The sequence below is a fragment of the Poecile atricapillus genome, chromosome Z, assembly GCF_030490865.1.
Source record: "Poecile atricapillus isolate bPoeAtr1 chromosome Z, bPoeAtr1.hap1, whole genome shotgun sequence".
In the NCBI taxonomy this organism is placed as follows: domain Eukaryota; kingdom Metazoa; phylum Chordata; class Aves; order Passeriformes; family Paridae; genus Poecile; species Poecile atricapillus.
The window spans coordinates 37,454,602-37,482,321 of NC_081289.1; the positions used below are offsets into that span (position 1 = coordinate 37,454,602).

Here is a 27,720-nt window from a genome sequence, read left to right on the forward strand (position 1 = left end):
GTGTTATTCCTGATATTTATCTTCCGTTGATGTGGACTTTAAAATTTCCAGTGATGAAGATTGCTTTTCTAGGCAAACTGCTCTATGCCCCTTTTTTGGATGTGGCTTTTTGTATGTTGTTGGGTTTTTTTCTGTAATCTATTCTTGTTCTTGCAACAAAATCTTATTAGGTTGAGTGAAATGCATAAGTGAATCAGTCTGCATCCTATGTTTTTGTTTTCAACAACCCAGTTGGTTGTTTACAATGTGAGCTGAGATTTTGGGAGAAAACCTTTCTTACAGCATTTTGTGTCAGTAGTGAATGACTGTGAAAGCCTTTGTGGGTGCTTGGTATGAGAATACATAGATGTACCTGTGTCTTGCTTCCCTCTCCACAGTTCAGAAACAGTCTTCAAACACAAACCATAAATAGAAAAGGAGCAACAGAAGAAAGTCAGAGCCTTTCATTATCCTAACTCCATTTAATAAGATAGCCAGAAAAATCCTAGGCCCCACTTATATTCCAGGCATAAACTACTGCAGCGAAATTATCAATACCTTCTTTATATCTTTACAATTGTTGTCATAAGTACAGTTAAAAAAAAAGGCATAGAAGTGTGTATGTGTACAAAGCTCTACTTATAAAAAGGGGTTCCCTGTTAAAAGATGTGGAAAATTTTTCTTAAAGCAGAAATAGGAGAATACTAAAATCCTAGCAGCATAGGGCATAGTGCAGTGCCTGTGTTATGATCCTTTGTGGTCATGTTTTTAATGGATATTTTTTCCTAAAATGATTTGCATATGTTAGCAGGAGAGGTCACGAACGTGAGGTATGCTATGTACACAAGGTATACATATTTGAATGTGTTTTTGTATATTGTGCCAAGAGAGGGGGTAATTCATTACAAATTTCACATGGAGTTTGGCCAGGTCCTTGTCTCTCAGCTGTGTTTGTGCACCTGTTTTAATAATAGGGCAAGTGGCAGGTCTGAAAATTAACATTTTTGGGATTAATTGAATTAATTTTTTGGTGCTATCAGTTCCTGTACAGGTAAATGTGCCAAGACAGAAGGATGGGCAGTGCAGGTGTCAGGATGAACAGAAGGTGAGGCTGGGCTGTTTGACCAGACTATAGGCATTTCTGACTTCATGCTGTTTATGTTGGACAAGGCAGGTTAAACTCAGCTTGTTCCTGTCTCTCTATTCTGCTCATTTATATTTGTGTTGCAGTTTTCTTTCAGTTGCAATGGCCCTGCTGCATATGGAGCCAAGAAGAACATGTGGGAAGAAGCGTGTTAATCCAGTCTTTGACTCTTGATGGGCTTTTTACCTAAGGAATGTTAACACAGGGCTATACTGTGATGTGGAATGGTGGTGAAACTTCCAGTGGTTGGATGGATGAGCTCTGCAGCCCTGTAGTAGTCCTCTTTTCTCAACTTAGAGTAATAGCAACTGTGCAGGTTACAAGGGGAAAAGTGCTCTGTAGCACAAACAGCCTGCAGGTTCAAGAAGTCACCTGGGCCTTGTGTTGGAGCTCTGAAGTCTGAATGAGTAGTTTTTCCCTCTAAAAACAGTGTTTATTAGTGTTATCAGGCATACTATTTATATCCCAAAATAGTTAGTAATGTTAAATGTTAGTACGTGCTTTTAGATGAATTTCTGTTGAACCCCTGTTTCTCTGGTTTGAATTGCTGAGGTTTTAATTTTGTGAGATTTTATCCTTTTCTGTGTCCAGACAGTTTTAGATCCTTGCTTTTACCTGGCTTGCTTGTGCTGGTCCTGGCACCCATTTGATCCTGTAGTTAGCTAGACCAAGGTGTACAAAATATTGTTCAATTTTCATAGAGGTACCTTTTTGCTAGGAAATTCTCTTTCATGATTTGCCAGTGTCAGTGGAGGGGTGTGGAGGACTGGTAGATGCCCTTGTGCCAGAGCAGGAAAGAGGAAGAGTTGGAGTATAGCTAAATGGACACTTGCTGATTCTAGCTGTTGCGGAACCTCAGCCCTTGTCCATTACATTGTTAAATTTCTTAGGAATCTTGGGGGAGGGAGAAGTCTTGTTTTCTTGGCTGGAAAAAGCAGTTGCAGGGGGACATGAAAATAAAAAATAGGAAGTAGAAATAAAATCAAAGCAATGCAGAGTTATTTTAGTGTTGAAATAAAGTTTGGCTCAACTTTAGGGTGACGGTTCAGTTCTGATTGTATCTAGAGTAGTTTCCTTTCTTTAAATTGTCTAGTGCCCTCTCACAATTAGTCATAGATATGCAAAAAACTTTGTGTTTCCATGTTATTTTAATATAGTTTGTGAGACTTTAGGATTCCTTGCTCTTCCAGATCCACAGCCAAGAATCATGTGGCAGGGAAGGGAAAGAGTTTTAAATATTTACTGAACAGAAAGCTGTATATATAAAGCTTTCTGCTAATTTTTATTTCATTCAGTGCAGGTGCTGAAAGGTTAATAGCTACCCTATCACATCTATTGTATCAAGACATTCTTTTCTAACCTAATGCAATGTTAATTTCCATTTAAGGAAGAATGTCTGCAGGAGCCAGTGGTATTTACTAACTGCGCCTGTAAAAACATTCCTTTTCACCCTCAGATGCTCACTCAGCCTTCTGTTTTCCAACGACGTTATTACAGGCTTTAGCTTGTAGTCTGAGAAATTAAAAGCATGTTTTAATAACGTGAACATCAGAATCCTCATTCCTGACTCCTCCTCTGATACTTCTTTGCTTGCTTTCCTCTGGTTTGGACTATAAGTGTAGCAGTGGCTGAGGGGGGGATTTATTTTGTTGTTTTTGCATGTGTGTGTCTTCCCATTAACAACATGAAGATCCCTACTGGAGCATCAATTTATATTTGAAAGGGGTTTTTTTTTTGGTCATTAAGATTCTTTAAATCAAGGGAAAAAAGTCTGGTATTAACTATTATTTGGCTTTGATAGGTAATTATACAAGACAAATTGAATGGAATCCCATTTCCAGTGTTGCTAACTCATGTGAATTCCTCTCCTTGTCTTCTGGTCAGAGTGACAGGCTGTTGGGCTGGACACAGCAATGGCTCAGGGCTGCTCCATGGTAACAGAGTGAATGCTGTGGTACCTACAGGATGCATGTAGTTGTTTACCTTTCTTTCACTGAGGAATGGTAAAGCTTGAATTACCTTATGTTTACCACAGTTTGGTCTACAGAAAACAACGCATGTGAACAGTTACCATGGCGAACGTGATGCATGTTAATTTTGCATCAGTCTTAACCTTAACCTCATGCTTTCATTACACTCAGGAGGAGGGGGGAAGGGGTGTAGCCCTTCTATTCTGTGCCTCAGCAAGGGAGACCCTTGCCAGTGCCTTGGGTCTGGAGCACAGAGCAAATCCATGTCACCTTGTAGCAAAGTTTTCCAGTCACCAGTAATGGGCAGATTTGTGAGTATTTCAGAAGAGAGGACTTTACCCAGTATTCCTATTTTGAAGCTGAGAAATGCGTGTTACAGTTGATGTTACAAATCAAGATAATAAATGCTTTATAAGCTGAAATCTTAGTGATTTGCTTGAGCTGTCTGGTCTCAGGCTCTTTGCTTGAGCTGCCATTTATGTCTAGATGGGGTGACGTACAAGTAATTGATTGCTGAATACCTGGCCAAGGCTTATGCTATATTGTATGCAAGTAACTCTAGCTGAAAAAACCCCAAAACTTTTTCAGTCACTCAACAATTAAAATAACAGTAATGGAAAATTGTCTTTTTTTATAAATTCTGCAATTGTGAATATAAACTTTTATTTATTCAGCATTTTCCATGTTTTATTTATTCATGTTTTCTTCTGGTTTGCTTTCTTGTAGAAATAGCATTGCTGTCTTATGGAATGAGTTACAGTAGTGTAAGGTTCCAGTGAGTGAAGTTGTTTTGAACCAACTGTGTGACGTGACTCATTCCTCCCATTATGATCCTATACTGGGATTTCCTCACACCTGGATGGATTTGGTTTTGTGTCTATGCATGTTGTTCTCTGTTCTGAGGTCGTCATATTCAAATGCTACTTTTGTACTAAGGTACTTGAACTTGCTGGTACTGTTTAGTGTGCACATGAAATACTCTTCAGTGGCAAAGTCTTGTCTATTTGCATGTTCTCTCCCTGAAGTCATAGTTTTTCTTACCTGCTGGAAGTGGAGTGTGCCCAGCTCTGTCTTAGACCTGGTAATGAAAATATGAAAATTTTTGGATGCATGTTGCAGGGAAAATTAGGCGGCCACTCTGACAGTGACATAAAGATGATAAAAAGTAAGTACCTTGTGTAGTTTTTCTTCTCAGACCATTGAAACAGATGTATCCTTTGCTTGCTTGCTTATTTTTGCTGCTGTAATATCTGTTTACTTGAGTAGCTGCCTCTCACCAGGCATCAGCTACATGTTCTTTCTGTGAGCCTTTCCCACAGCTCTTTCTGTCTCCCACGCTTTCTCCTCCTCACTCCCAAGTCAATACCGTAGTTCCCTTAGTTCCTCACAGAGCTTTTGAATGGGAAGAGTCAAACACCTGCTGAGCTGGCTCAGGGCTGTATACAGTGCTGACTGCTTAGGTGGAAGGGGAGCTGCCTGTTTTGTCTAGTCCTTGAATTACTGTGGCAACTAATCTGCATATTTCACTTGTAACCAACTGGAGTTAACCCCCTCACACTTCTTGTGCAACTTTCATGTCTTAAAGAATCTATTGCTAAGTATTAATTACTGTCTGGAACACCACACACACACACACCTGCCAGCACTAGTGACTTCAAAAAGATCCAGGTACACAAGAGGTGTGGTTTCTGATCGCAGTTTCCATAAGAAGCAAGGATACAAGTGGAGGTAACAGAAGGCTCTTAGGCTGTTAGCATGTGAGATTGCACAATGAGAACCTGGACTGGATTTACATCAAGATCCTTGGACATTGATATAATCATTTAAAAAGTACTGGCAATGCTCCCAAGGAAAAGGACGTCCCTCCAAATACAGAACTAAAGAGTGATTTTGGAACTCTAGGTTGGGAAACAACTTCATAGAATCAGGAGGATTAATTAGTAGGATTAATTTGTAGGTGTAAGGTGTTCTCCCAAGAGATAGTTGATGTTGACTTCAGCAACTTTTAATTTTTTTGATCTTTTCTGGTTATATCTGTCCTAGGGAGGCTTCAGTACCACAGATATGCTTTTTCTGCCTACACAGTTTTGGTCAGTGCTGTCTATTCCTGACAACAGTGCTGAGTCCATCAAAAGTGCTTATTTATTGCCTTGGAAATCAAATTCAAGCTTTTTTTTTTTCATCCAGGTAAGTGCCCATCCTATTTGAAGTGCTTATTCAGTACTACTTTTCCATTTCCTGTCCCACAGCTGAATGTAGAGTCCATCTCTGTCTGGTTAGTACACTTGTATTAAGACTCAAAAGAAACATCTGGGAGTGCAGAAAATCTGATTAATATTTTTATCAGTTTTTGTAGATTGAGAAGATCTCACTCCTAAATGAGAAGTGTAGTACAACTCTCAAAATTAAGTATAGTGCCAAAGTTTTCTTTATCCCTTTGGGATTGGTTCTGAGTCTGTTGTCCTGGCTTGCCTGTGCTCAGTTGGTTTTCATCAGCCTTTTTGCCTGTTTAGTTTGACTAATCCCACACCCACTGTATGTAAACATTGAATGAGATTCAGTGAGTAGAATAAGAAAAATGACAACTAGCCCATTAGGCAAGAGAGCAGAATTCTATGAAGGCACTGCATTAAAAAAAAATAAAAAATTAAATGCAACTTGAAATTCAGACATTATAAATGGCTATAAACTGCATGCTTCAGGGGACAGGACAGTTAGAAATACAGTTCCACTGATTGACCTGTTTGGTCTCCTTTTAGAACATTCTTCAAGTACTGATCTCATCTTTATTTCTCTTCAGAAGCACCATAGATGTACTGGGGGAGAGAACATTCTGTGTTATATGGTCATATTAAAAGGAATAATTCTGTTTTGAAATTAGCATGCTAATCTTCTCCAAGATGTTTTTCTCTCCCTGTGGCTTTAAAGAGAAGGGTGCTCAAGACCATACGTTTTTTTGCTGCATGACAATATATAATTCTCTCATTTGGAGCATTGTTTCTGTTTGCTAAGTTTTGTCAGAAATACGTGGCAGTGAAAGTCAAAGTGATGGTGATTTTTTTACCATTTTTACTCCATTAGCTGTTGTTTAAGTGGCTTTTGTTCAGCCATTAAGTGCCCTCTAATACAAACATCTAAAATCTTACCTAATACAGGAGCAAGTTTAACAGAAAAAATAGCACAGGTGGGCATCAGGTGTGTAAATGATCACTTGTTTTCTATACATCCCGGAAGAATTCTCATTTCTGCTCATGCAGTCTGTGATTGTTGTTTCCTAACATCTGTGGCATGATGCAAACTGATAAATATTTCTTCTGTGAACAGTGGAAATATTTTTAACAGATCTCTCTTTTTTCCCCTGGTTGAACCAGGCAAACTTGGTTCTACCATATTTCTTCTGCTCAACCACTGGTTTGCTATCCTTGTTTCAGATAGGATGCATCATTTTGGAATGTTAATTAGGAGGTTAATGAGACTAGTTTGGTGACTGACTCCACTTCTCAAGTGTGTGTGATTTTTGGGACCATTGCTGTAACTTCTAGATTTGTATGTTCAACACTATTAGTGATTTCTGTGTAGAGATGTCCACCATCAGCAGAGGAGGGAAAAGACATGTTACTATCAAAATAGAAGTAAGGAGCAGTGTGCAAAATTTGAATTAGGAGCAGGATGTTTATTTTCACTCTTAGCACACAGAGATGTGCTATATAAGGACCCTATAACTCTGAAAGTAAGATCATACCAACAGCATTAGGAGGATTTGGCTGCTTTTTTCTTAGACCCTTTATTTGATGTTGATTTACATTTTCTTTTTAAGAGCATGGATTGGGATTTCTTCTGGATGAGTCATAATTCTATTCATATAATAATTTCTCCATGGAACAGGTGTAAGCAGTTGGATGTCATTGCACAAGGATCCTCAGTCATTGTTGCTGCTTGATACTTTTGTTCTTAGGTGTTGATCAGTCAGAAGGGCTCTAAAATGTTAACTGTGAGTTCAGCATTAAATAGTTTGGTGCTTAATTCTGATAGTTTGCTAATCCATAGTTTTTATGATGTCTCTCTTTTCTAGAAAGATTTTGGTGGTACTAGATAGCTTGTCTTCTGCAAGACAAGTTTTGTTGTATCCCTGGAATTTTACTCTGTGACTTTTAATATCATGTACTAAGTAGTTAAATTAAGCATATCCACCAATCATTCTTGACAAGATTTGTGATAAAGGATTTTTTGGCAATTAGTTTAAGTTAAACATTTGACTTTTGAACTCATTCTTGTGGTATGTTTGAAAACACTGGTGACCAAACAGTGTATTTTGATGAATAACAAACTGCAAACATTGCTGCTTTTTGTTATTATAATGAGGGATAATTGACATTCTAATGTTGATGCAGTTGATGTTTTACATAAAGCTTTAAAAGAATTCAAAATACTTTGTTATTTTGCTCTTAATACAGACAAATATGCTGGTTTGTTGTTTTTTGTTTTTTTTTTTTCCAGAAACATTTCTAAGAGGATTTTGAGACTTTAAATTGTATTTGCTGTGGAATATAGTTGAATGTACAAAGTAGGTACTTATAAATTCTTACTATGGGTGAGAAAAGGATAGAGTTAAAAAAAATGTAAACGTGACTTATAATCAGGAATGCTGTGAATTTTGTAGAGCAAGATGTGCATTTCACTGATCTCTATGTGATGCTCGTCTTTTAGGGTTGCTTTGTTGGCAGCATGGTCAAGGATGAGTGAATCCTATGGCTGCGGTCAGCTGTGCTCTGGCCCACCTGCTGGGCACTGACCCATTGTTGTGCAGGGTCTCTTTTGATCTCAGATACCAAAGATTCCTGCTTTTACTCTTCTTCTACATTAAAAATCCGTGTTTGTGATTATACTAATGATTGATACTGGACTGCTCCGGTTAGAGATGCAGAGTTTTAAAAGTGCCCAAAAATCATGCAGATTAAGGTGTTGGAGTTCAGTATCCTTTTCTGGACTCTCTTAATGTGAGAATTGAAGTCTTAAAAAAATACATCTTTAGCTGGGTAATTGATAAAACTGTTTGTAGGTTTTAGTTCCTAGGAATAACATTATCTCTTTTCACCTCTGTAAGAACAGAGGTGAACATTTTCAACTTGTAAAGAAAAGAACTTCAGCAAGTGAATTGTGATGAAAGGCTTGTAGAGTGAAAAAGATGCAATTTTTCCAATTATACTGTCATTCCAATAAAAACATTTTATTACTCTAAACCTGTTTTACTGAAATATTTTGGGTGCTGTCTAGACAATGTAATAAAAGTGTGTTACAAACATGATTAAAATTAGTGTTTCAGAGGGGAAAAGTTCTTTAATCTTAAATCATAGAGGTTTGGGATTTTTGCTTGCTTTTGATGGGAGGCACTGACAGAAGGATTTGATACTCTGCAAAGAGGTAGGAAGATGGTACTTAGCTGATATCAAAGTTGTGAAGGGTAAAGCAAGGAAGCGTCTGGTACTCAGTGTTGCAGTAAGAAGAGTGATCATATAGAATCATGTGTAGAATAGGTATCTTTTATTTGCAGTTAATTTTCCAGGTTTTTCTGAATGGTCAACCAAGGGAAAGATAATGTTGAATCCTAAATTGTATGTTGCAGTAGTTAATTACCTGAATAAGTTTTTTTTTTCAGAGTAAAAAGCAATTCTTATATCTTGTCTTGTATTTCTACTGTGGAAGCTTTTAGAAAATATTTACATTTAATAAAAACCTTAACAATTTTACAGTGTCTTGAGATGAAGTTTTGATAGTGCACTTCGAACTTTTTCTCAGCATGGGAAATACCCTTGTGGTAAAATTGGTTTTTTAAAATTTTAAATTAAATTAAAAATTTTTAAAAGTGCCATTTTTAATTGTTCCTAGTTATTTCAGGAAATTGGAAGATGCCTAGATTTGTTTCCTGTCCTACATGGTTAAGCCAAGAAAGCCCACTGAGATAACCAATGGTGCTTGTGATGTAGAGCTTCTATTTATTGCCCAATATGGAACTGAACACAGGGTTTTACTGAGAGTACAGTATCTGCTTGCACATCTTGCTGTACTGGTTCAATATGGTATTATCTCAAGAGCTCATCATTTTCAAAAAGCTGATGTAGCACTTCCATTCCTGGAGTTCTGCGAAATAAATAGTTTGAATGGGCTTGTATCTGGTCCAGGCAAAATCAATTGAGCTAATTAAAACTGCTGAAACTAACCTGACTGACCTTTCATGAAATGAACTGGAAAGCCCTCAGTTATGTGCTTGGTCAGCAGAACTCCAAGGCAGAAGCAAGTTGGTGCAGGAAGGGGGGTGGGAATGGGGACATTTTGACTCGGCATGGTTTCTTGTGGTGAGAGCAGCTTGTGAGTGCTCATAAACTGATCTGCACAGGATAGGAATATTGCTTCTTTCCTGGGAAGAGACAGGCCCTTCCCCAGCTCTTGCTTATTCTTAGCAATGCACAAATATTTATAGGAAGCAAACCAGTGAATCATTAGAAATGTTCTTTGTACAATGTCTCCTTACTGGAGGGATGGTGTGCTGGAATGTGGGGATATCTTTGTGGAAGTTTCTTTCCTCAGTCTGAGTCTTTTGAAAGCATCTTATTCTGCTTGTATTTTCCATACTAGAGGTTTACAGAAAAATGTTTATACTACAGCTTCAAACATTTACTGAAATCCTAGAAAACCTAAAGAATTTCTGTGGATTCCTTATATTAAGATCAGATGTGGGAATGTCACATTGAATATCTGCTACACAAAACTCGGATGACTTTAATGGAAAATAAGAATCTGAAATGGTATGTGCCTGGTGGCAAAATAAAAAAGCAGAGGAAAGGGAATGGATGGAGAGAATTATATAATGGGTCAGAATTACACCTCGGTGGTTACAAGTCCATTTCTCTGCTGTGCTGACAGAGAAAGTAATTGCTGTACTTAATGTCTTTTTCAATGACATGAAACTAGTTTTTACCTCAAAGTACAGTATTTGAGAGAGCCTGCAATGTGAGCAACACAGTAATCCAGCTGATTGAAATATCTTGTGGGCTGAGGCAGTTTCAGCTGCAGGGCAGTTTGAAAAAACACAGTTTTTGAAGTGTCTAACAACACTTTTAAATATTTTTAATTTTTTTCAATAATAATGTATCAACCCTCACTCACAAACCAAAATGTGGTTTTATTGATTTTTATTACTCTAAAAGTTAGCTAAGAACATAATGCTAACAATGAATAACTGAAGATGAGTGCATAGGCAGGATATTTTCAATAGAGAGGCTTATTTTGTCATGAGTCAAAACAAGTGGATTTCCTTTTTAAGGCTAATGGTTATCAAAGCAAAACTTAATAACTTGCTAAAAGGCAGTAAAAGGTTTAAATTATGTAGTTGTTACCCTGTTGGTTTTTGCTCAGCCTACATTTTGTACACATTGTGTAAATTTGTGCGTCTGCATGTTTGGAAGGGGAACGTATACTTCGTGTTTGGGAAACCACAGCCTCTGACAGTGACTAGGAATCTGCTTTAGGGCAGGAGGGCATTGGGAGCCCTGGCCAGATGTGCCATGTCAGCTGTGGATGGTGACTGTCGACCTGTGCTTGTGACTCTGCCTCCTCATCTCTTACAAGTAATAAAAACCTGGTGCTGCTGTGGTTCTAACCACTCAAACTTGTGCTGTGACACCTGCTGCAGTGAGCTGGAGTGGGGAGCAAGCCCCCAGAGCCTTTACAACAGAGCCTGTGCACTCTGAATTAGATTTACATGAACTGTTCAACCAGCTGTCCTATGCTTGGGAAGAAGGCCTTTAGCCTGGGGGAAGTATGGATTATTTGGGGTGGTTTTGATGGTACTGATTTGCAGACTTTGGTGATCTTGGACCTTCCTGAGAAGAAAGGAAAGTGTAGGAATGGACATTACAGGCAAATCCTAACTGAAAATATCTAAAGTTATGTGGCTAGAACTTTCATACCAGATTTTGTTCCTGTTCAAAATTGCTAAAAGAATAGTTAGTAGCAGGTGGTTTTCTATTAAAAGAGAGAACATTCTTCATTACAGATGTAATTGTATTCAGAGAAAAATATTTCTATGGAACTCTCATTGTCTTTGGAAAGCTTACGAGAAGCATGTATCAGAAGGAGAGAATTTGTGGAGAAGGGTACACTTATCTACTTAGTCACTACTAAGACTTTTTTTCCTACAATATTTATATTTGAGTTTCATTTTTCTCCTTAAAGAAGGTTTTTCCTTTGAAATGCAAAGTTGTTTCCATTCTCTGTTGTGACAGCTCAGAGACCGGAATACGAATCTGAAAATGTTTCTGTTTTTCTAACACAGTATCATTCTTCATTTGCATGACACTAGTTAAAATTTACATTATATCTTCTGTGTGGCTTCTAGTTCTTTCTGAACAAGGCTGGCTTTGTAAAGAGGCAAAGATCACTCCATTTCTTGTTGCAGTAGGGACTTAATATTTCTTATTGTGTCACTTCATAATGGATTAATATGATAATGGGATAAATTAGGACCTAAGTTTATGTTATCAAAATTTTTAAGCTTTACAGTTTATAAAAGGTAGAGGATGTTGATTTAAAGAACATTTCCTAGAATGTGCCATTACAGTGTTTTTTAAATGTTTTTTTTATAAATGGGCCCAAAAGAATTACATTAAATATTTGTAATTATTTTTTTTTACAGAAGAATCAATGGAAGTGTTTTTGAATGTGTAATGATTTAGCCATAGTAACCTTCTTTAGTGATAGGAGTAGGTCTGCATCAGTTGCATTGAAAGGTTGGTTAGAAGTAGACTGGTAAAATTGCATTAGTGTTGCTGTAATGAGGCCTGCTGTGGAGAGTTTAAATGGCTTTTATTCAGGTTCACTTGTGGAAAAATATCCCTTTCTGGTTTGCCAGTTTTCTAGCACTTGTATCACCATAGTGTTTGCTTTGGAGGAGCTGGAGTTAGTTTTTGATATACTAGTGCTATTTTCAGCTAGCAAATAACACTGGTTTTGTTTTTAAAGATACTGTATTTTCCAGCATTCTCATGATATCCTTTTGACTAGTTTTGTGTCCTCTGTGTAAGATGGTGAGAGATTGTCAGTATCTCAGCCTCAGAATATTGACTTTGTTTTATCTGCATTAGAAATTTCAACTGAAATAATTTGACATTCATCTTTGTTCTCTGCTAGTCCTGTTCTATGTTTCTCAAGGTACTGGACATTGAGCTAGAAGCTTTTCCTGATATCTTAAACTGATTATTTCCCTGTGTTTTGGTAACAAGGTTTCATGCATCTCTTGTTCTAATGTGGAATGCTGGCAAACAGCTTGTGATGTCATCATCAGATTTTTTTTTTTTTAATTTTTTTTGTTTGTTTGTTTGGTTTTTTTTAGTTTTGTCTACTTTAAGTTGGTCTTCTAACCATAAGATTGTGGGGTTTTCTTTCCCTCTGTTCAATGTCTACATTGAATTAATAGACTGACCTAGACACAGTTGACTCAGCTGAAAGCTGGTTTACTGCTCACATTTCTACCCTGGCCTTAACGTGGCTTTGAGCTAGAACAGAGGCAGTAAAACGAATTATTTATTTTTTTATTTACTTGCCTACTTTTCCTGTCTCTGGCCTGACAGCAGTCAGTGCTTTAGAAGCTTAATCCTCCTAAAGCAAATATTTCAGCAAATCTAGTATGAAACATTTGTGTTGAAGAGTCAAAATGTTTCATATAAGTGTAAACTGTAATTAATGACTGTCCATATAATTGAAAAAATACTGATTTTCAATGGTAAATTTTCAAAGAAAAAATGAAAACCAAGGGAGCCAAAATTAAAATGAGTAATTGAGACTGGGACTTCAACATCAGCAGGTGCCACTATGTCAAAAAAGATCAGCTATTGAGTGAAGAGTACAATTAACTTTTTATTTTTCTTTTCTGGATTTCCTGAAGATCTCTTATCTGTAAAGGTAATACAATTGCATATGGCAAACAGGTTTGTAGAATCATTCCAAAGGAAGGAACTTCAGGTATAGTCCAAGCTCCTGCTTACAGCAGGATTAGCACTGAACTCGCACAGCATTGCCTAAAGCTTTATCAAATTGGATTTTAATTTGATTATTTCTTACTTTTGTGATGAAGAAAAGCTGTTAGGTGGAAAGAAAAGCATTTAAACATTAATTAAACTTCCTGAAATATGAAATTAATATTTCACCGGTGCCTGAATTTTGTGAAATATGGGAAGTATGTAAAGCAACATACAAAGACTGTAACTGATAACTAAATATTTTCCATTTTAGAGCCTTGATGAGTATGAAGATGATGAAGCAGGGCAGAAGGAACGGAAGAAAGAGGATGCTATTACTCAACAGAATACGATACAAAATGAGAGTTCCAGTGCAGATACCTCTTGCTCATACTTACTCCAGGTGAGATCTTAACATTGTTCCTTTTTGGTATTTTACTCAGATTAAAACTTGTGCTACTTTCTTCTTTGTATTTAATAGTAGATTATACCCTATGTGAAAAAAAAGTTCAGGAGTTGACACATTACTGAAAACAGAGTATGAAAACAAACAACGCTACTGAGACAAAGATTCTGACAACAGAATCTTGTGTGTCTGTAGAGGTCTTGAAGGTAATAGTTTTGATGTTCATCACATAATTACTATTTAGTGAGGAGAGAGAAATTGGGAGATTCAAGTGAAAACTACTGACAGGTTTAAAATATTCAGTTAATTGGAGGTAGACTTCTAGATCAGGACACATTTTCCCAATTTCTTTTGTCTGTTGACTTTTAATTACTGATTCTAGGATTGAAACCAATACACAAACCCCTAGGGTAAACAGCCCTTGCCTCTGTGAAGCCTTTTCTTCCTTTTTATTGCTCTCCTATCCCCTGACCACACTGATTCCTGTAGTCCCCTCCTCGACATCAAAACATTGCCAATTATGCTCAGTACACCACTCCTTCATACTATACCACCTGTGGCAAATGTTCTGTCTCTTTCCTGAGTGCCTCAAGTCTCTTTAACCAGTCTTGTTTCTACTTCTCTTACCCAAGAGCATGTACAAACCCAGCTGTACAAACTGAGGCCATCCAGCTCTGCCTGTTGTCTCCAACAGAGGCAACAGCACGTGCGTAGGGAGAAAAATATGCAAACAAACCAAGCACGTGACACTCATTGGTAGTTTTCTAACCATCCATAACTAGAAGTGGCATGGCTGGATTGGTGGGTCTGGATGCACTTCTAAAATTTCACCATCTTTTCTATGCTCATGGAGTCCTTTAATGTTGAGAAGAGCCTGGGCAGAGAAGTCTACAGAGAAGTCTGGAATGTCAAGATTGGTCTCCTTTTGTAAAAGCTGAATCTGTCATTTTCCATGTTTCCATGTGATTTCAGTAAGGTGTCCCAGTGGAAGACATGGGGAACTTCCTCTTTATGTGCCTGATTGCTGCAGAGAGAGGATGGCTTCTCTCAGTTGCCTGTTCTCTAAGCTGAAGAATTCTATTTTATTTGGTTGTTCCTCATACAGGAGTTACTCAATAACATTCTCTGCTTTCCAGTTTGACTCTGTTTTGTTTGCTACCCAAAAACAGAACCAATGGAACATTCAGTACAACATGCATTCATAGAATGGTTTAGTGGTGGAGTTTGTTCTGTTCTCTGTTTCTTTCCTAACGATTCCTGGTACCTATTTTTCTCCTGGGCAGTGAATTTACTGTTTATGTTCTGTATGCCTAATCTAACTTAACATTTTGGAGTTATCTGTGAGTGAAAATAACAAGCTCAGAGGTCAATGACTGTGTATTTAGAAATGTGTTCACCTTTTGTTTCACTTATGTACACTATACTTACGCCCATTAAATTTAATCTCCTGTTCCACCTCCCAGTCACTCCCAGTAAAGGAGTCCAGCATGTTTTTATAGTTGATCTGTATCTTTTCTGTTCTGAATAGCATCTCTGGACATCTCCTCCCCAAATACGTTGAAAAGCACAGGTTCCTGTTCATTATTCACTATTCTAGTTGTTCTGTCCACTGTGAAAGCTGACCATCGGGGCCCACCATTATTTCCTGCCTTTTCACCAGTGATTTATTCACAGGACATTTTCTTTTATAGTAAGAAGAGATTATTTTCTTTTATAATAAGAAGAGATTACTTTCTTTAGGAGGCTTTGGGGAGTGCCTTTGAAATGCACTATGCTGTCAATCAAATTTCTGTCCTGGACATGTTTTTATGACTTTTATTAGATTTGTGAGGTGTAACTATTCTACAAATGCCCCAGTGACTCTTCCACATGGTATCATATTTACTTACTTATTCCTTAATTTTTCTAGACTTACTAGCAACACTATCCAGTATAAATATTGAGTTTACTCCTCTACAATTCTGTGTTTAAGAATCTTCATGAGGATGATGTTTATGTTACCCTGTGGTAGTAGGGCAGTTTTAAATGAGAAGTTCCATTTGATCTCGAGTAGTTCAGCGATTACATTTTTCAGTAATATCAATACTTTCTTCAAAGCTCAAGGAGTAAGTAGCTGCCTCATTCTGGCAGATAAGATTTTAAAATTTTTTTTTTTTTTATTAATCTAACAGTGTACCTGCTGTAAATAGACCGTTCTCCAGAGGGAATGCTCTGATACGACACTCTTACCATTCTTTTCCATGGTGAACATCAACAAAAATTTTTCTGTAAAGCGACTGGCTCTTCTAAGTATGCCTCATATAACCAATCTGATGTCTTTGCAGATTCGTCAGGAGCCACCATGCTGAAAGGATTTTATGCTTTTTTTCCAAGTTGTTTGTAAGACTATTTCTTATAGTGTTCACTCTGTTTTCACTTCTCCAACAGATACTGGAGAAGTTGTAATTTTTAGTTTCCCCTTGTGGTATTATATAATGCTTTGGCTATATTCCCGTGGCCTCTTTCTTTATCCAAATTTTCTATTCTTCTTGACCAGTAATCTCAGTTTTTATTTACCAAACTGTCTGTATTAATTGTATCCTACATTTCCAACTATGTCACCTCTGTGTTCCAACAGGCACTACTTATTTGTTGACAGAGCACAGCAGGAGTGTCCTGTTGCCAACAATACAGAAGGGAGTCCCAGGTCTTGCATCTGGCAAAGGCCCAGGGTGGCACATGTACAGAACAGATGGAACCTTAGAAAGTTGTAGCTGTTAAGACTTAATCAGTTTACTACTGGCTCTGTCAATTCGCTTTTTATTAGAAGACTTAGAACTTGCCCATTTTGAACAGAATTTGACAGCAGTGTTATTTCAGCTTTGATGACTTAATTTCCTTTTGATTCTACTCTGTGCAGTACTGTGAAGTAGAGCCTGTGTTGTGGATGTAAGAACTAATTTTAAGTTGCCAAAATAATATATATTTTACTTCCACGTACTAAGCAGAATAAATACATTTCTTTAATTACGGATATTTCCCCCCATTTGTCCATTCTTATTATCATTTAATGAAATCTGTAAATACATAATTATTGTAAATATGGTAAATAAGATGGTATTGACTTGATATTTGATGAGGAAATACGTTGCTGAATAAGGTTTTTTCTAGTCCTTAATCTGATTTTTCAGTTCCATTTTAATATTGTCAGAGGTTGGAGTTTTCATTTTCTTAGGCAATATGTACATTTTTTGAAACTCTGGCTGAATTTGAAGTTCTTGATCCAAAAGCACAGGCATACCAGGTTTGTTTAAGAATAGATCTAAAAACACAGCATAGTTAAATATTTTCCCTGAAGCAGAAGTATTCAGAAATTATCTTCTGAATTTTATATTGGCAATATAGAAGATGGTAGATCTGTCAATGTTACAAGCACTGAAAAACTATTACAATCAAATAATTTGTTATTTAACTTTAGCAAAAGGTAATGTGGAAAGCCACACCTCACCAGGTGAATCAACATTAAATCTGCTCCCAGACACAAGTGTTATATCTGACTCTTGACTTTGTTGCTTGATTTTCCTCCTGTTATTAATAGGAATAAGATCCTATTCTTCAGTTGTTCTGATCTTGTGAGTTACAGTACCATGGGCTACTCCAGTGATGTGTATGGGGATGCAGACTAGGGTGATAAGTCATGTATCAGTTAGCTTAGAACTCTTACAAATGAGCTAAAAACCTGTAATGCTAAGGACAAGCATAGTTAAAATTACTACTTAAAAGTTATTAAAGTTTCTGCTTTAACTAGGAATCTTCAGCATCTGGTTCTTATCTGGCTCTTGTTTAGCAGAGATGACAAAACTGAAAATCATGCAAAACTATTTGATAGCAGCATCTTTCTTGCAGGTGGATAGAAATGATACGCTCAAAGTAGCAAAGATGTCTTAATTGAAAATGGTGTTAGTATTTATTAGTGTTAGTGTTGTGCTGCACTACACAGTATAGAAAGCTTGCATCAAAAAACCTACAAGATTTGTCTGGAAAAAACAATTAGTTTACTGAAGATTTATTTTTAGATCTTTTAGAAGACCTTCTGAATTCTAGAATGTGGAAAAGATGTTACTATTAGCTAATACTCAAAAGAATTCTGCCAAAAAACATCATATGCAAGGCGTTTGTATAAAAATTCAGGTTTGCTGATACCATGGTCATGTGCCTCTTGGAATTCAGCTGTTTGTGCATTTGACCTCCTAAAATACGCCCCAAATATGTGCCCTTGTTTATGTAATCCTGTGGCAGTAGGGTTAACATAACCTCAGTGTCATTACAAAAGTGATATTTGAGTATGGTAATATGTTGTGATGTGTATGTCACCTTCTAGTGTTCTTGGAAAATTGGAGAGCCAGTTGGGAAGGCTGAGAAGGTAATTCAAAGCTAATATAAAGCCTTGCAGTGGGAGACATGTATAGGTCCTCCATCCATTAAAACCTTCAAATTACAACTGGCTGGTTTTTGGCAGTTACGCTGTAATAATACAGAAGTATCATTCTCAATACCTTGGGAAGGGTTTGAAGCCCTGTTTTACGTTATCTTTGGTTCCTTTCAGCTTCCATTTTATTTCAAGTGTTGTAGTGTCTGTGAATGCTAGTTGTGCTGTGCACTGAATGGGTACATTGCAAAAAAATTATCAGCTGTAAATAATTGACATTTAAGATATGGGAGTTGAGTAATATGTATTGTCAAAAGCATCAAGAGACAAAAAGGTGTTGGAGAACTTTAAAATTATTTTTGTCATGAGGGTGGGGGTTATTGAGTTCTAGATGTGTGTTTTTCTCTGCACTGAGGACAAAAAGGGTCTTGCTGGATGAGCTGAATCCTGTCCTCTCCCTGGAAAACTTGGCCCAAACACATCAGGATGATTTTTTGCTTCTAACATAACATGGAAATAGTAATCAATTAGAGTGAGAGATACTGATTTTTGTGCCTGTGGGCATGGAAAGAGGAAATTCTGAATCACTTAGATACTGAACTTCAACCTTTGTGAAACTAATACTCTGAATCCTTCAACTGAAAGGTAATTATTTATAAATACTAGAATGATTTAGAGTATCTTACTGTAGAAAGGGAATGCTGATCTTTATTATTGTCACACAGAGGCAAAATTTGTCTAGTATATTTCTTAATCCCATATTAAGAAATTGAAGATCATAATATCACAGTTACCAATATCTTTTGCATCTGTACTGATTGCCAGAGAGCTCTCTGCAGTTGTCTGCTAGAAACTTGCCTTGATATTTGTAATGCTGGTATGAAACTGGTAGGAGAATTTTGCCTCTCAAGCATTATGAAGCCTGGGACCCCAGTATGAGATGAGTCACCCATTTTTTTAAACCCGTGACAGCTGTTTTGCTGTACCTAATTGCATGTATATGTATTGCTGCAAAGCCCAGGGCCTCATTCAATACCCTTGCACTTCAGTTGGAATTAGTAGTCATTTTGTTCCAACCATTAATTTGCTTTGTGTATGCAATTGTAATGCACATTTTTTGCTCTCTCTGTATTGGTCTTAGCATGTACGTGAACAAGAAATTCAAGAAATTAAGATGTTGAATCTTACAAAACTACTTTTTACAACTTTGTGAGGTACATTTTATACAGTTAAACATCCACACTGAATTGCAGTCACAAACACAGAATGGATTTTCAAGACAAAAGAATGTCACTTCACTAGTAACACTTAACCTTGTTAGACTGTAAGTTGTATTATATTCTTGCAGTACAAATTATGTGCATTAGCAGACAGACTAAAGCTTGATCCTAGTACAGAATTCCTGTGGAGCTGTTAATCCAAGACAACGGAAGGCAAAGCTGCCCTAGTTTTCAGTCAGAGCACTGACATACACAATAGTATTGCCTTGTCTTGAATTGCTCTCGCTCCTCTCTGTAGCAGCAATGCAGGTTTTTGTTCTCTGCAAGAGATTAGCTTGTGATAGATGCTTGGATAATCATTCAATTTAGTGTAGAAATTACCCAGTAGCTTTGAAAGAATCCTTGTTGATTTGAGGTGAGGATAGGATGAAATGTCTACATAATTAGCATTAACAGTACAGTTATGAAATTGTGTCACAGTAGGTCGGGTTCATTGTAGTAACTTCAGTATGAATAGGTCAGATGGCTGGTGAAGTAATCTAAAGTTGATTTATTAACATGACTCCTTAGTTATGTCTTGTGCATTTAGTTGTAAGTCATTCAAAAGCCTTTGAAAATTGAAGGAAAACATCTGATCTTTTTTAACCTTTTGTTATAAAAAAGTTTAGTGTTTCACCAAAACATTGCAGACAGTGTCTAAAAGAAATGTGGTCCAAAGATATTTCTACGGAAGTGTAGTTCTGTTTGCTTAAATGCCATTATTTTCTTTAAATGTGACCTAACATACTGAAATTTTTGGAAGTAAGGGTATATATCAGTGTTGCAAAACTATGAATGTTTAATAGAGGCACCTTAAAAGCTTTGCTGAAAGCAATAAATAAAGGTAAGAAATAAAATTCCTTCTTAGCTTTGTGGCAGACTGTGAGAAATTCAGGGATCTGAATTTGTTACATGCATGTCCTTTCAGAACATTGCAGCTGAAAACCTGCTTGACATCAGCTTCCCCAGAGTTTTGTACTTGAATCTTGTGCTGAGAATATACTGCCAAATAAGCCAGTCAACTCAAGTTGCATTTTTTGATTATTTTGCCTTTTCTGGCTTTTCATTTTGCAGTGTAATGTCATACATAATTTTACAATTGCTTTCATTATCCAAAGTATGTGGTAATAATATTCATACCTATTCATACATGATGATGGCTTTTCAAAGGTGTCTAGCATCTAGGTTCCATGTAGTTCTTGCAAAGAATTGCGTGCATACATTCAAGAGTATTACATATCAAGATAGTAATTAATCTTTGGCAAGTATTTTGCCATGATATTGCTTGATGTTAATTTCTGTTCATAGAGAAAATGTGGTTGTGCTACACTAGGCGTACCTACATGTATTAAACATGTTTTCTTTTCAGCACTACATTTTTTAGGTGCTAGGCCCAGAAATATTTTGCATTGTAACATGATTATAATATCGGTATTGTTTTTAAAAGTAAGGCAGTAAATGTGATTAACAGAAATATACTAATTATGGTGACGTATGTTTGAGTATTGAAGTCATAAGTAATTCTGCCAAATCAGGTTATATGACTCTAATATTTGACAGTTAATTACCAGATAAAGTTCATCTTGGGATTTCTATTTGTATGTGTAGCGTGATGCACTTCACAGAGACGGTATGAAAGCAGTCATTAGTATCCACAAAGCACTTAAACAATAATAGTGACTGTGGTAGAAAACTCATGAGGAAATCTATGTCTAAAAGTGTTTGCATAAAAATTAGTTAAAACATATTCAGATTCAATGTTAAGTATTAAAAGATCACAAATTCTTAAAATAAAAATTACCTTAACTCAGTTTTGTGCATGTGCAGTGTTTTTAAAGTGACGTTAATTAGAGGGAATTCGCTACCCTGTGCAGGTCATGACATGAACCAGGTGCTTCAGTTACTATCTGGCATGGTTCCCATGGCTTGGGAGACCCAGATGATTTCTGTGGTCTATGTAAGGAAAACAGGAACACAAGAATTTCATGTTTTCATGGTCACACATGATCAGGCAATCACGCAGGTAGTTTCTAGCAATATGGGCCTATATTCAGAGTATGTTAATAACTAAGTAATTAAGGCATGTGTCCACTTTGTGAAGAGCTAGCAAATGCAAAATATTGAACATTACTCACTGAGTACTGTTCTTTGTGTTCCACTTAAGAGATGTTGTGGAAAAATACATCATGATATCAGGAAGGGCAGTGTCATGAGTTAGAATGAAAGTTGCATAGGTCTAGGATGTTCTGACCTGTTCTGAATTGGTTGACTTTGCAGTCTTGATTTGCTTTAATTGCTATTTTCTGTATGTATTATTGCAGGTTGGAAGAAACTCCACTTATAGTAACTTTTAAATTAATCTTCAGTTATATAGTAACTTTTAAATTAATCTTCAAGGTAACTTCTGAGTTTAAGAGCGATAATGTTGCATGGTGTTCTTGTCTGGTATAACTGGAGGCTTTAACTACACTCAAGGATTTGTTTTGATAAAAATGAGATTGCTAGTTTTTAGTAGAATGGCAGTTTTAAAACAGTGGAGTCTGAATTTCTCATCAGAATGGGCTATGTCATGAGATGTTGTGCTCTCCTACCATTTGAGCAAATTCAGTATATGTGTGTTTGTTGGTATAGTACTGCTGATCCATGTGTGTTCCGTGGGTTTTACTTTGCCAAAGGATCTGCACATGCAAATCTGATTCAGCTGTACTGCATGTGCACTGTCCAATACTGCTGCTTTGGGAAAGTGCTCTCAAGTGAAATCATGGTCTTTTTTGCCCCTAAGAAATCAGGAAGCTGAGAGCTAGCAGCTACTGATGTGATACCAAAGGAAAGAGGGTGGCTGTAAATTGCCTATGAGCCAGATAAAGTTGCTTGGCTAAGCAACATGGAGCCTTGAGGATGCAGCTTGGGCATCCCTACTTTGAGTTGCTTGAGTTCTGCTCTTGGAGGGAAGTACTGATACTGACTATCAAGATTTGTTTTCCTGAAAGCTAACCAAGAAGAGAGATCTTCCAATTTTTTTGTGGAAGGCATTATTTGTGTTCAGTGCTTGATCACTGTCAGCATAAATTTGATTACCTTTGATGGCAAACTTCTCTTTTTTTAGAAAAAAACACAGAGTTATTAACATATTTAACATCTGTGCTCAGTAAAGTTTAGTTTAGTGGATAAGTGGTTTAAGCTTAAAATTTTGTTTGATGGATGCATTTCACGCCAGTAAATAGAATTAAATGTACCCATGAAGTGGCTTAAAATTGAATATTTGATTTTGTGGCCTGTGTATGTGTGCACAACCGTTTGTCACAAGACCTGCATGAAAACTAAAGCTGAATCAAGCCTGTATCTGTGAAGACAAGGCATTGTAAAGGATTCCTGTTCTTACTTTAGGTTCAAAGTTGTGCCTAGGAACCTGCAGGGTTTTCAGCACAGCGTGTTCGTCAGGTACTTTTCTAGATCCCTATGCACAACAAGTGTGAAGCAAAGTGTAAGTTATGATTTCTTCCTTGTAGTTTTGCTTAAGTTTGGTTGTGATCCTTTCACTAAGGTTTAATTTTCTGGGGGCTTTGTTTACTTTTATTCTAATTTTTTTCCTTGTCTTCAGATGCTGCTGCTATGTACTCAGCCTGTATGAACAGATATTTGGTTTGTTGTCACCCTGTTCGTTTCTTTCACTATGGAGTTCATGTACCTGTGCTCTAGAATTGCACCAGCACTAGCTTCTGTTACACTGGTCTGGAGCCTTTTTTGGAACCTTTATACAGATGTAAGGAGTAGGAAGCAGTTTCTCAAATTCCCAGCTGATGTTCTGAGCAGCCTAAAGGGGCCTCATGTAAAGGAATTTACTTTTTTCCCCACATGCTTTCTGTTTTGGACTGGCTTTTTAAGTCAGCTGGGTTAAATGGGTATCTCCTCCCAGTCTGATTTTTCTTTTGTGTGGGGGAACAAGGAAAGTGATCCTGAAAGTATAACAATAATAAACTGTAGCTGAGGTTGCTTTGGCAAGAAAAATCTTTGAGTACATACAAATTTATTGAAAAAGAGGGTCTTCCTGATGTATCTACTTTTACAAATAGATTACACAGCCTGACTGATCTCAAAAGCTTCTGTAAGGTATGGTAATACTCTTGATTCCTGCTCTTTCCTGTGCTCCTACTCTAGAGAAAGAATTTTAATTAATACTGCTTTCATGCCAGGAACAAGTCTGAAGGCTGGGTCACAGTTATGAGTACCTGCTGGGTGTGTACAGAGAGGGAGGAGGTTCTTTTCTGCAAGAACCATACATGGACCCTGCTGCGAGGTGGAGAGGGGAGACAACTGGCTCAGTACTGCTGAAAGATGAGCAGAAACGTATACTCTGCACAAATATGCAGAGCAATAGTTGTCAGACATTTTGTAACATGTATCATATATTCATGTTATTAATAGCAAGTTAGAGAATATCATAGCAGCAGTAACTCAGATGTGCTGGTGCATTTGGAAGCTACATATTCCAGTTCCATGGTGGTGGGAGGATGGCTGGGGCAGGATAGCTTGCTTCTGCATCTCTACATCCTTGCAGTCTGCTGTAATTAATGTGATGGCTCAGGAGGGAGGAGGACATAGTTATTTGGTGGAGACAGTCTGTTTATACTGTGAAAAAGTGCAAGACCTGGGTGTGAGCTCAACTGCTGCACTGCTGATAGAGCCTGTGGCTTAATTATTAGCAACATTTTCTGGCATGGTTTTGGTTCATGCTACCTAATGCTCCTTTATGTCATACCTGAGGACTGTTTGAGGAATAATGTACCAGGAGCCAATCCTCTTGTATGGTATGAGCATCACAACACCAGTTTTGGCTGCCAGTGTGGTGCTACAAGGACATTACTAGCCTTTGCTAGCTCAGAAACAACTGTGTATCTTTAGTCAACACTCAGGGGTATGCAAGGCAGATGTAGGTTTCCTGCTCTGAAAACACTGCTTTGAGTTGTAGTTCAGCCCTTGTGTGATTTCAAATACTTTTGTCTGAGGGGAGCCGACAGATTCTTGTTTTTTAGGGATACCACACTGTCTTTCTGGTCATTTTTCCTGCTCTGCTTTTTCTGTGAGTCACCTGAGATGTAGTCAGGGTTTTTCAGCCTTATCTTATCAGCCCCTTCACAGCTTTTGTTATGAGTGTCTGCTTGTCTTGAACTTTCTTCTGACACTTCACAATAGTGAATATTGCTTGAATATAGAAATAGAGAATAACAAGTAAAAGAATAACTCTGTTTATTTGTTTAAATGTATGTTTCTGGTTTCCTTATTTCTGGGAGCTGTTTTTTTCTGGAAGATGACTGACTTACCTGGTAGTTTCTTGTGTTACCTGCAGGTATTTCTTTAATTATTTTTTCTCACCTTATGTCCTTAATAGATTTCTTTATAGGTACAAATTGAGGATACTTACCTTTCTGCTAAGACTCTGATTCCCTAGGTGTTCTTGCAGTGTTTCTCCATGGCTCCCTGGCTCTGTGTAAACAGGCAGACAAGTCATAACTCCCTTGGCTTTGCAGGAGTAATATCTATCACTTGAACCCAGGCTTTTTAGCACATCTGTTCTTGTTTGAAGTCATATTAATTACATCTTAATTAAAGATAATAGATGAGGCTGTAAAAAATAAAAGTTAAGGTTCACAGAGTTGTGTTGCATTTCCATTAAAAACCTCTAGATGTTTTCAAAGGGGTGACAACGATTGAGAGGAACTGTCAGCTCCCTCCCAGGCAGAGGGGCCCTGTAGATAGACCATGACAAATTAGAGAATTGGGCAATCACCAACTGTATGAAATTCAACAAGGGCAGGTGCCAAATCCTGCACCTGGAATGGGGCAGTCCTGGTTGTGAGCATAGACTGGGGAGCAGGAAAGAGACCTGGGTGTCCTGGTGGATGGAAAGTTGAACATGAGCCAGCAGTGCCCTGGCAGCCAGGAGGGCCAACCCTGTCCTGGGGGCATCAGGCACAGCATGGTCAGCCAGGCAAGGGAGGGGATTGTCCTGCTCTGCTCTGAGCTGGGGCAGCCTCACCTCGAGTGCTGGGGGCAGCTTTGGGTGCCATGATGTGTAAAAGACATTAAAAAAATGAAGCTATTAGAGAGCATCAAGAGGAGAGCCACAAGGATGATGGAGGGTATGGAGTGGGAGCCATATGAGGAACACTTTTTCTGTTCAGCCGGGAGGAGACTGAAGGGAGACCTCATTGTGGTCTTCATCCTCACAAGGGGAGGAGAAGGGGCAGGTACGGATCTCGTCACTCTTGTGACGAGTGACAGGACCAGAGGAAATGGCATAAAGCTGAGTCAGGAGAGGTTTAGGTTGGATATCAGGAAAAAAACTCTTCACCTCATGAGTGGCTGGGCACTGGAACAAGCTCCCCAGGGCAGTGATCACAGCACCAAGCTTGACAGAGTTCAAAAAGCATTTGGACAGCAATCTCAGGCATACGGTGTGAACCTTGGAGTATCCTATTTAGGATATCCTATTTAGGACCAGGAATTGGACTTGATGATCCTGATGGGTCCTTTCCAACTCAGCATATTCATTGATTCTGTGATTTAGGAATGGAGGGTAAATGGTATCTCTTGACTCCTGAGGGAAAATTGCTTTTGGGAAATTTTGATGGGAGGAGGAAGGTATTTAATCTTCTCGTCTTTTTTTTTCTGTTTTCCATATCTGCAGTCATTCCTGGTTTATATTAGTGTCAGATTGCCTTTCAGTTGTTGAGCATTTAGATGTTATCCCACTTTAAGAGCTGAATGAAACCCTGTCTGTATTGCAGAAGATATGTAATTGCCATTTCCAAACAAATCTCAGCGCACAGTTGTACTGAATGTGAGAAGTGGCTGTAGTTAATCAAGATGTGATTTAAGGTAGGGGAGTTAATTTGATTTGCTGGATGGAGATAGAATCTACCTTGGTATGTAAAAAGGCAAGAAACCTGAGCAGTAGACCTCTTTCTTCCATGTAGTGAAGTTGTATTTGCTCACATCTTGAAGAATGTACAAAAATTTTTTAGGAAGCCCATATTTACGTTACATATGAAAAGAAAATTGTTTTGATAGCCTAATTTCAGTCAAAATTTAACCTTGCATGTTGCATGAATATCATTATGTAGTAATAATCTGCACTAGTGTATAGTTATATTTCAAAACTGTGTGCATATTCTTCATGTGAGTATATATATACCAGTGAGCCCTAACAGCCTGATTTGATCCAGGGGATTTGCTTTAACTGTTTGCAAAACTTTTAAGCAGTGTTTCAAGGGATTCCAGTGAACCTAGTCCAGCTAACTCCAGAGTCTGTACTTATTTAAAAACAATGTTTGTTAGTGCATTTTAACTCGCAAATTTGTAATAGTAGGGTTGGTTTAACATCTGGAAAACTTTGTCAGACACTTGTAAATACAGACAATCCTATTTATTTAAAGCCTGATGTCCAGCTTGTTTATGTAATCTCTCTGTTTGCCAGATGAAATGCCAAGATGAGCCAGGAGCAAAGAGGAGAGTTAGCCAAGTTCCTTGCATCCTAGTTTGACAGAGATCTAATTGGCAGTAAATGGTTTCATTAATTGAAATGGTCTCAGCTGCTTTTTCTGTCCTTACATCTCTTCTGCAGCAGGTGCATGTCTGTGTGTTAGTCTGTGCAGTGAATCAGATGAAGGAGCTCATGTGGAATGAGAGAAATGTTTTCTTTTTCCTTGGGTTTTTCATGTAGATCACACCCTGTCCTGCAGTAATAGCATCCACACAGTCGCTTTTGTAGACCAAACAAAAAGGGAACATGACCAATTTTCTGGAGCAATGCTGATGTATGTCACTCTGCAATAGTTTGCAGTGTTCACTAGTAATGTGGTTTATTAGTGAAGTATATACTGTTGAAAGGTAATGCTAGCTGCCTGAGATCATGTGCAAAAAGTAAAAGTAATTTTAAAATTGTGTTTGGAATACTGCATTGAAGTGTTTGATTTCAGGCTTGGACAAAGAACTGATGTTAGTAGATGTCTTTGGCAGCAGTATTTTTTCACCAGTATGAAAGAAACCATTAGCATTGTTATGAATTCCTTCTTTATGTACTGTTTTTCTACTCAGGATTTCCAGAGACTATAAAAAGAATTCCTCTTTTAGAGGGAGACATTCAAATAAACTGATTCCTTTGTTACTCGTGACAAATCATTCACTTTTATAGTGATGATTAGATATTTTAAATGTGGGTTAAAACTCAAAGTTAAAAAATATTAAGGAATATAAGCCAGATTTGTAAATAAGTATTTATGTACAAGAATAATAATCTGCTTTTAAGTTAACTCTTTGTCAGAACAAGCATATCCCTCCTTTTTTCATTCCCTTTCTTCATTTTCTGCCAACCTTCAGTTCTCCAAAAGGAGACAAGATCTTAAGTTATAGATGCTTGCCTCATTTTAAGATCTTCTGAATAATTTGAAATTTTAGATTAATTTTTGATTTATAGGCACATAAGGTTACTTACAGTGTGACTACTTATATTCATGTTGCCAGAGACTTTTGGATGCACAC

General features: G+C 37.5%; 1 protein-coding gene across 1 annotated transcript in view; it reads left to right on the forward strand.

Moving 5' to 3' along the window:
- The window catches only part of LOC131573719 (PRKC apoptosis WT1 regulator protein-like), a 66,611-nt gene that overhangs the window by 21,411 nt on the left and 17,480 nt on the right, over positions 1-27,720 (forward strand). The window contains exon 2 of the mRNA XM_058827927.1: positions 13,381-13,509. Within this exon, the coding sequence (XP_058683910.1) occupies positions 13,381-13,509 (129 nt within the window). The remainder of the gene's footprint in view (positions 1-13,380; positions 13,510-27,720) is intronic.